This window comes from Mandrillus leucophaeus, unplaced genomic scaffold (assembly GCF_000951045.1).
Source record: "Mandrillus leucophaeus isolate KB7577 unplaced genomic scaffold, Mleu.le_1.0 Scaffold35, whole genome shotgun sequence".
NCBI classification, from domain to species: domain Eukaryota; kingdom Metazoa; phylum Chordata; class Mammalia; order Primates; family Cercopithecidae; genus Mandrillus; species Mandrillus leucophaeus.
The window spans coordinates 3,805,501-3,816,116 of NW_012103698.1; the positions used below are offsets into that span (position 1 = coordinate 3,805,501).

General features: G+C 41.3%; 1 protein-coding gene across 1 annotated transcript in view; it reads right to left on the reverse strand.

Annotated features, from left to right (window-relative positions):
- The window catches only part of BUB1B (BUB1 mitotic checkpoint serine/threonine kinase B), a 75,103-nt gene extending 66,408 nt beyond the window's left edge, over positions 1-8,695 (reverse strand). The window contains exons 1-2 of the mRNA XM_011989316.1: positions 8,449-8,695; positions 4,363-4,506 (exon numbers count right to left, since the gene is read on the reverse strand). Coding sequence (XP_011844706.1) covers positions 4,363-4,506; positions 8,449-8,483 — 179 coding nt within the window. The 5' untranslated portion in view covers positions 8,484-8,695. The remainder of the gene's footprint in view (positions 1-4,362; positions 4,507-8,448) is intronic.
- Between the last annotated feature and the right edge of the window lie 1,921 nt (positions 8,696-10,616).

Below are 10,616 nucleotides of genomic sequence, written 5' to 3' on the forward strand. Positions count from 1 at the left end.
AAAAAAAAAAAAAAAAAAAAGAAATTAGAGAAATAAATTTCAAGACAACATACAGAAAAGTAGTATTAATATCACACAGCAGTTAAAAACTCTGGAACAAGACAACCTAGATTCAAATTTAGCTCCACCAATCACAAGCTGAGTAACATGGACAAGCTACTTAAAACTCTGTTTTCAGTTTCTTTATTTGTAAAATGGGGATAATAATAGTACTTTTTTATTAGGTTGATCAGTCTTAAATGTAAAGGGTTTACACACATGAACAAATATATAAATAAGAATTTTAAAGTTCAAAAAAAAATTCCATGGGTAACATTAGTCAGAGAAGAATAATACCATAGATAATTTGGAGAATACCTCAAAGAAAGGGTAACATATGACTATAAAATGCTGGCAAAGGCAGGGAGGGCTAAGACCAAGTTAAGACTGACCAGTTAGAATAGAGGGGAAGAATTAGGTAATAAGCCATAATTTGGATAAATGATTAATAAAAATTGGATAAGAAGTTATGTTTGATCTAAAAATAATAAATTAGTTCCTGTCACATCGGAATCTATACTCTAATAAGAAAAACAAAGTACACAAATGAAAAATGAACTAGTAATACAAAGCAGTATACGAAATTATAGTTGCCAAGAATGGATAGTAAAGGCTTTAAGAAGTCAAAAGGAGGTATCACAGAAGCAGCCTCAGAAGGTGAGACTCTGAAGGAAACACGGAATTTGAAAGAAAAACAGTTTTTTCAAGACAGAGGGAAACTAATATTGAATAAAATTACGAAGGTGGAAGAGTTAATCCAAAGGAAGGTGAGTGGACCCTAAGCTATAACATAAAGTCAGTACCGAGAACAAACGGAGACCCCTGGAGAAGTAAGAAGCATATGCTTTAAATGTAAATTTAAAGACTTTGGATTCCATCTACTCCAGCCACTATTGGAGGGCATCTTAAATATAAGATTTCAAAAAGATTAATCAAGAACTTTATAAGGATAGCCAGGCATAAGAAGAAGGGACCACAATTATGAGGCTAATATGGCAATTAAAGTGTGAAATAATGAGATTATCTGCAGAAATGGTGAAAAAATAAAATCTAAGATGTTACTGATAAAAATCAGCAATCTTATCAATTGATCTGTAGATTTAAACCAACGTAATCAAAATCCCAGTAGGTTCTTTTCTTTTTTCTCTCTTTTTTTTTTTTTTGAGACAGAATTTCGCTCTTGTTGCCCAGGCTGGAGTGCAACGGCGCGATCTCGGCTCACCACAACCTCTGCCTCCTGGGTTCAAGCGATTCTCCTGTCTCAGCCTCCCAAGTAGCTGGGATTACAGGCATGTGCCACCATGCCCGGCTAATTTTGTATTTCTAGTAGAGATAGGGTTTCTCCATGTTGGTCAGGCTGGTCTCAAACTCCTCACCTCAGGTGATCCGCCCGCCTCGGCCTCCTAAAGTGCTGGGATTACAGGCGTGAGCCACCACGCCCAGCCTTTTTTTCCTCCTTTTCAGTATGCTCTTTTCTAGAAATTGCCAAGATGATTTCAAAAGTTGTTTGCAAAGGCAAAGGACCAAGAATAACTAAAGCAATTCTGAAAAACAACAAAAGCTGTAGAACTCACTCTGCTGGACTTGCTATGTAAAACTAATCAAGACAGTGTATTATTGGTGAAAGGATAAACAATTTGATCAATAGAACAGCATATAGAGTCCAGAAATAACTCACACATATGTGGTCAAATGATTTTTGAAAAGGGCCCCAATGCAATTCAATGAGGAAAGGAAAAAAAATCTAACAAATGGCGGCAGAACAACTAGAAAGATAACCCATATGGGGGGAAAAACTTTTTTACTCCAACCCCACACCATATATAAGGATAAATTTAAGATTAAGATAAATCATACACCTAAACGTAAAAGCTAAAACAATGCTTGGCCGGGCGCAGTGACTCACGCCTGTAATCCTAGCACTCTGGGAGGCCGAGGCCAGTGGATCACCTGAGGTCAGAAGTTCCAGACCAGCCTGGCCGTGGTGAAACCCTGTCTCTACTAAAAATACAAAAAATTAGCCAGGCATGGTGGTGTGCGCCTGTAATCCCAGCTACTCGGGAGGCTGAGGCAGGAGAATCGCTTGAACCCGGGAGGCGGAGGTTGCAGTGAGCTGAGAGCATGCCATTATGCTCCAGCCTGGGCAACAAGAGCAAAACATCATCTCAAAAAAAAGCTGAAATAATGAAACTAGTAAAAGAGAATATAAGAGAGTATTTTTGTGACTTTGGGGTAGGCAAAAGTCTCCTGAAGAGGACACAAAAAGTACTAACCATAAAAGAAAAACACTAATTAATTGAACTTCATCAAAATGTAAAACTGCTAAAAAAAAAACACCCAGAAAATAAACAGCCATGGGTGAGGGAAAAAAATATTTGCAACACATATTTGATAAAAGACTAATACGGAGACTACAGAGACTAAAGAACCCCTACTGGGGAGCATAGATTCAGGGAATCTTGAACTATGTTCCTGAAACTTGTATCAGGGAAAACTTGAATCTATGCTCCTGAGAAAAGTAAATAAAGAACCCCTGCAACACAATTTGAAAATTGGGCAAAATATCTAAACAGATACACCACAAAAGAAGATATACAAAAGGCCAAAAAGCATGTGAAAAAACGTTCACCATTATTCGTCACCAGGGAAATGCAAAGTAATGAGACACAACTCCACAAAACTAGAATGGCTAAAATGAAAAAGATTGACAACGCCAAATACTGGAGTGGATTTGGCACAAATGAACTCTCACGAGTTGCTGGTAGGAATGTAAAATCTTACAACCACTTTGGTAAACCAGTTTCTTCAACAGTTAAACATACATCTATTCTATGGTTCAACAATTCCATTCCAAGGGAAATGAAAATTATGTCTACTGCCAGGCGCGGTGGCTCACGCCTGTAATCCCAGCACTTTTGGGAGGCTGAGGCGGGCGGATCACAAGGTCAGGAGATAGAGACCACCCTGGCTAACACGGTGAAATCCCGTTTCTACTAAAAAATAGAATAAATTAGCCGGGCGTGGTAGCAGGCACCTGTAGTCCTAGCTACCAGGGAGGCTGAGGCAGGAGACTGGCATGAACCCAGGAGGTGGAGCTTCCAGTGAGCCAAGATTATGCCACTGCACTCCAGCCTGGGCAACAGTTTGAGACTCCATCTCTGAAAAAAAAAAAAAAAAAAAAAAAAGAAAGAAAATTATGTCTACAAAAAGCCTTGTACAAGAATGTCCATAGCAACATTATTCATAAAGCACAAAACTGGAAGAATTTAAATATTCATCAACTGGTGAATAAATAAATGAAATCCTATTCAGCAATAAAAACAGTAATCTACTGATGCATGTAACATGAAAAAATATGATGAATGAGGCTGGGTGTGGTGGCTCACGCCTGTAATCCTAGCACTTTGGGATGCCAAGGTGGGTGGATTGCTTGAGCTCAAGAGTTCAAGACCAGCACAGCCAACATGGCAAAGCTCCATCTCTACTAAAAATACAAAAATTACCCGGGCGTGGCGGTGCATGCCTGTAATCCCAGCTATTTGGGAGGCTGAGGTGGGAGAATCACTTGAACCCAGGAGGCAGAGGTTGCAGTGAGATGAGATCAGGCCACTGTACTCCAACCTGGGTGATAGAGGGAGACCCTGTCATATTTAAAAAAAAAAAAAAATCCAAAGAGATTAATAAGAATAGTCATTACATTATAATCCCAAATTATGATAATTTGCCTGTAATGGCAGTATTTCTTTTTGTCAGAGATTGAAGGTAGAAACTGATACTTTGATTTACCTTTTTTTTTAAAAAAGCATATTTATCAAAACATGTATTAAAGGAGAACAAGATCCACAGGTCCATTTGAATAACGTAAGAGTATTTTTCAGCTTTTATTTATCCAGAGTTTGTTAAATCATTATTGAGAACTTTCTAGTATAAATTCAATTGTTCTGAGGTTTACATGTCTTTGGAGACCACTATTTTTTTTGTCATACTCTCAAAAATAACTTCCTAACATAATACTTTTGGGAAGCATTGCAATGTAATACTTGCTTTACTATGTTTATCACTGTCCCCTGTATAAATTGCATTTCTATTGATAAAAAGAGTTTGGCTGCACCACAATGAAATGAAATCCTATAGCCTTTGTTCTTAATTATACCTGAGGATATCTTCGGATGGCTGTCATGTGATATGAAGGCAGAGAACAGATTTTCATACTACTAATTTTTGAAGAGTACTCATTATGCCATCCCTCACGGATCCACACCCACGTTATCTACAACATTTGGGATGAATGATGACAGGTTGAGACTCAGCCATTCTACACACCGTTTCTGCTGCTGAAGAGTATTGTTACAGGCAGATTCTTGTGCCAATGCTCCCTGAAGTGTGGACATGATCCGCCCTTGCCTTAAAGGTTGTACATTTTCTTTACTCAGTTCCCATTCATCTCCCTCCAGGGACATGGCTTCACTGTGAAGAAGGAAACAAATGTAAATCTCATACCAACATTGACTATCATTGCACTAGATTATTGTAAATGTCTTCTGATAGGTGATTATTCACGGTCTTGGGTTGAATATAGTGGACTGACACAGTATTATTATTATTATTATTATACGCCTAAGCTTCTTTGTTAGCTGTTTTTCAAGTTTATGGCTACAGTATTGCCCAATGGAAGACAACTTGGCAAGGATATTGTAGACAGCACTATAAGAATAGGGCATTGCCATGTGTGGTGGCTCACACCTGTAATCCCACCACTTTGTGAGGCCAAAGTGGGAGGATTTCTTGAGCCAGGAGTTTGATACCAGCCTGGGCAACATAGCGAGACCCCACCTCTTTCTTTAAAGAAAAGAAAAATGAATAGGGCTTAATGCAGAAAGAAAAGAAGAGAACAAAAGTGTTATAAATTTGGCAAAGTAGACAAAAAGGCAATAAGTAATTATATGCCTACCACTGAATGCATCATCTAGTTTAATTTAAAATTAGTGCCAGACATGGTAGCTCATGCTTATAATCCTATCACTTTGGGAGGCTGAGGCAGGAGGAGTGCTTGAGCCCAGGAGTTCAAGACCACCCTGGGCAACATAGGAAGACCCCCATCTCTACAAAAAGTGAAAAATTAGCCAGGCGTGATGGTACATGCCTGTGGTCACGGCTACTTAGAAGACTGAGGTGGGAGCATTGCTTGGGTTCAGGAGGTCGAAGCTGCAGTGAGCCATGATCACACCACTGCACTGCAGCCTGGGCAACAGAGCAAGACCCTGTCTCAAAAAGAAAAAATTAAAATTAGCAACGTGTGGGTGTGACTAATGTCCCATGTTTCAATGATGACTCAAAACTGAAGTCTGTACATATAGGTAGCCAAAAGCAGAAGCAAACACACACAGTTTACTAGTCACAATCCCCTGTATCCCCACACCCAATTCTATCAAGCCTACTGAGAGAATCCCCAAAACGTTTTGGAGGTAATTGCCATTATGTATTCTGCACTTCAGAGGTTTGCAATTGTTAGATAGAAGACTACTTCTAAGAGACATCATCTCTGGACTTAAAAAGAGAGACACATTGGAACTAATCTTTGAAATAGAGTGAAAGTTATATGGGACTTCAGTCTAGATGAGCGCTGAAAACTTAAAGTTAACTGTGATTAATAATTCGAGTTGTAATCAGTTACAACTTTTTAACTACAATAAGTTCTCACTTAACATTGGAGACAGCTTCTTGGAAACTATGACTTTAATCAAAATGATATGTAACAAAACCAATTTTACCACAGGCTGATCGACATAAACAAGAGTTATGTTCCTATGGCATATTTCTGGTCACAAAAACATCACCAAACTTCTAAATAAAGACTCGAAACACTTTTAATATTAAACACTGAAATAAATGTGAGCTATCCATACACTTAAGAACAATTAATGAAAACAAAAAATAATCATTTACCCAATTTTTCGTGAATCCGTGAGTGACTGCAGTCATAGTGTTGGTGGGTTAACTCAAGGAATAAACATTTGAGAGTGAAAATTTCAAGAAGTACCTCCTACCACCACAAAGTTCAAAAACAAACAGTAACATTATAGTGGGCATGCTGGGCACTTTCATAAGGCATTGTTTATTGTCATGCATTTGTATGATTATCATACACACTTTCTATAAACTTTTTAAATAGAGACACGTCTTACTATGTTGCCCAGGCTGGTCTTGAACTGCTGAGCTCAAGCAATCCTGTTGCCTCAGCCTCCTGAAGTGCTGGGATTATAGGTGTGAGCCACTGCGCCCAGCCTTTACAGATTTTTATTTTACAATAATTTGTATTCATTCCTTCATTCATTTTCCAACTCACTTATTCTAGTTTGGGGTCGAGGGTGGCCAGAGCCCATCTCAGCAACTCAGTGAGGAACCAACCCTAGACAGGATACCATTCCATCACAGGGGGCACTCACATTCACACTCATTCAGACTGGGATCATTTAGACACGCCTATTAACAGGTACATCTTTGGGATATAGAAGGAAACTGGAGTACCTAAGGAAACCCATGCAGACATGTGGAAAACATGCAAACTTCACATACACAGCAGCCCCGCAATGAATTATTTTTTTTTCTCATCAACATAATAACAAAACGACATTATACCAGGACCTGCTCTATATTGTGTGAACCCTGTAAAGGTAAAGGCTATGCCATTTATTTTTGTATGCCCACGATCTAATACAAAATATAACACTATTATGCCCTGAATGTTTGTTGAATTCATCTGAACTTTCTTCTCTTGCTCTTAAAAATAGTGATTACATTATCTCAGTTAAATATCCCAAATTGAGCTAAGACTGCCCCCACTTCCTCCCAGACCTGCTCCTCCCACAGTCTTCCTTTTTCTCAAATAAATGGCAATCCCATTCTTCAGTTGCCCAAGCCAAAAATCTTAGTGCCAACTTTGATGCCCTTCTCATACCCCTCAGTCAGTCAGCAAATCCTACTGGTTCTACCCTCAAAATATATACAGAAATCAGCCACTTCTCATCATCTCCACTGTTTTCCACCTGGCTCAACTCACTTTTGAGCTGAATTATTTCAGGCTGAATTATTTCAACAACCTCTTAACTAGTGTCCCTTGCTTCCACCCTTTGCTGCCTTTAGTGTATTCAACACTACAGCCAAAGTGACCCCACTTAAACCCAAGTCAGATTATGTCCTTCCTTTGCTCAAAACCTTCCAGTGACTTTTGATTACAACTAGAGTAAAAGCTAAGTCCTTACAATGTCTGCATCTTCACCATTTTTATGTAATATCCTTTTACTCTTCTAGTTAACTCTGCTCCAGTGACAATGGCCTTGGACATGCCAGATGCAACTTCCTTCCCCAGCTCTCACCCTCAGCCTTTGTACTTCCCTCAGATATAGAACCGCTAGCTTTTGAGATTCCTTCAAATCTTGACCAAAATGACATCTCAGTGAGGCTCCAGTGTTCAAGCTAAAATTGCACCAGTCTCCACTCCCAATATTCCCTACCCACACTTGCTTTATTTTTTTTAATACTGACCACCATCTCCACCTAACAGTTTCCTTATTGTCTGACTCCCCCACCTTCATCCAACCCAGAATTTAAGCTTCATGAGGGTTGAGATTTGGGTGTCTGTATATTTGCTGCATTCAGAGCTTAGCCAAAAAAATACTCGTTACATGAATGAAAGAGCCCATGATAAGCCCATAGCACTTATCTAGGTATTGTGGGCACCATGGTGAAAACACATACACATTTCCAACCTAGAACTGCAATATAGTTTTTTTTAATACAAGGAAAAGCCGCAAACATGCAGAGAAAGGCTTTTTAGATCTCTACGCTATTGGCATAATTTAGATGTCTATGATATTGGCTAAAGACTTTTTAGATCTCTACGCTATTGGCATAATTTAGATGTCTATGATATTGGCTAAAGGCTTTTTAGATCTCTGTGCTATTGGCATAGCACCTGCCTTTTGTTGATGGCTTATTTGGAAGCAGTTACTTAACAAATACTTTGAATTCCCCCAGAACCACGTAAGGCAGCATTAACATCAGCGTTTTCCATACATACGATTTGCCCAAGGTCAAACAACTAGCAGGTGGCTGAGCTGAGTTACAAACAAGACCACATTACAACTTCCAAAGTCTTTGTTCCGCTGGGGTCCCGCAGCCTTCTTCGCTTTGAAGCTGGATGAGGCAGGATTCGCACGTGCCCTCAGTCCACTGCCTTTTCCCCTCCACCTCTGGCATTCGACTCCAAAAGGAAGGAGGCTCCGGCGGGGCCTGTTCTGACAGTGCCGATCTCCCCCTCGACTACTCCGAGCGGAACCTTCTATCACCTACCAGGCACCTTCGGGTCCTCTCAGGCCCAGCCCCCAGCAGCTCTTCTCCCGTATCTACCTCAGAGCACCCCCTTCCTTCTTCACCGCCGCCATCCTGCATTCCTGGCTCAGGTCCTCGTCCTGCTGCAGGTCTTTCCTCCGGGCCGCAGGCCGCCTGGGCTTTCTTCCGCAACCTGCCCTCGGAGCTACAGAAACGACCACGGCACGCACTGGACTCCCTTACAAATCAGCCAGCTCAAGCCCGCACCCCTAGCCGCCAAGTTTCAAATTTAACGGTCCCGCGCGGTCGACGTGGCCACGCCCCTTCGCTCCTCCGTGCGCTAGCCTCTCGCCCAAGGCATTCTGGGGCTTGTAGTTTATACCGGTTTAGTCCGCGAAGTCGCGGTGCATAATGGGAATTGTAGTTTCCCGGAGTCAATGGCCGCGGAAGTACAGCAGGCTTAGGCGAAACAAATTCTCCGCAGGTGCTGTCTTGAGTCGTGGCTGGAAGGCGAGTCTCTGAGCCGAGCGAGGAATACTTAAAGCACCAGAATTTCTTTGCTGTTTTGAGTGCTGGGAGATGTCTCTGAGTGCTTGCACTTGGCCTGACTCTTCTAGAGTGACTACCCCTGCTGTCTGCCCCAAATCTCACCCGTGCAGGGTTCTTAGGCCACGGACCTAGCTGTTTCCTGCCCCACCCTTGAATTCAAAAAAGCTGGAGTCTAGTTCTGTAAAATCATACCAAATGTGCAACTTTAGGCAAGCTATATAATCTCTCTGACCGTCAGCTTTCCTCATCTATAAAGTGATGATATTGTCTTGCTTTCTCTTCTGCTCAGTCCACAAGCAGTAAACACAGCCATGCTATGGTTCCCAAGGTTTCACCTCTTTTCCCCTTCAGGAGACGAGCCTTGACTGACATTAAACTGTTCGTCGCAATTTCAATTTTCTGAGGAAGAAACTGTGATAGATCAGATGTGACCAGGGGAGTAGGGTCTTTTTGTTTGGTTGGTTTTGTTTTAGAGATAGGGTCTTCTTCTTGCTCTGTCGCCCAGGCTGGAGTGCAGTAGCCTGATCATGGCTCACTCCAGCCTCCAATTCCCAGGGTCAAGTGATCCTCCCACCTGAGCCTCCCCAGTAGCTGCGATTACAGGCACTAGCCACCTTGAGGCAGGAACAGGGTGGTTTAAGAAAGCACAGGTACAGGGGATTTCTCCTTTATGACTGTGGGGATGGTCGGAGAAGCAGCAGTTCCCAGAGGCAGGTGCTGAGGATACTGTCCACTACTCCCTGTTTCTTAGTTCCCAGCTTTCTGTCTTTGTTCACATTATGTAAGTCATTCTTTCCTCTGAATCATCAGGACTCTTGATTCCAAAGAAATAGAAATCCAACTTAAACCGGCCTACTCAGAAAAGGGAATTTACTGTCTTTTATATATAAAAGACTTCAGATAAAGCTTAACCCAGGAGTCATGTGGACTGGGCCTCTCTCCACCTCGCCTGTACTCTTGTTGTTGGTTTATTGTCATTCTCCATTGGGCAACAGATTCAGGACTTTATCCTTACAGGTTCAAATTCAGACTTAGGAGTCATCCTGCTTAACCCCTTCCTCCCAAACAGTCACTGGGGATAGTAGATTTCAGGGCTTTGATTGTTCAGAACCAAGTCATATGTTTCACCTTGGGACTGAGAGAGGGGAAGGGGTGATTCCTCATAGGAAATTTTGGTTACTCTTTACATCCTAGTCCTCCACATCCAGGAAGCTTTCCTGGATCATGTGAGATGTAGTGCATGGGATTCTCTCACTGGCTCATTTTATCTCTTACCTTATGCCAGTACTGGCCTAGCACTTCATTTCCTTTCAACAGGGTGTCCTGTTCATATCTACGGCTTCTCAGTTTTGACTATTTCCTACAAACGATCTTAGAAATGTAGCATTTGGTCTTTTGATCTCAGTCTTTCCTATAATCTAGTCGGATTTCCCATAAACTGTGGTACAATGTAGAACTCATTCGGGCTAAACCCCTTGCTTGTTTCACTATGGAGAAAGAAGGAGGTAGGTAAAACAAAACAAAACAAAACTCCAAAATGTATGACAGGAGGTGCTCTGTGGTTTAATTTGGAAAATGAGTTCTTAGGCTGGACTGTAGTTTGGCAGCCAACATAGGGCCTGGGTGGGGATAGGCTTTAACTGCACCCGCCAATTCTAAGAAAGTCAGGATTAAGCTCGTACACATGTATGGTCTAA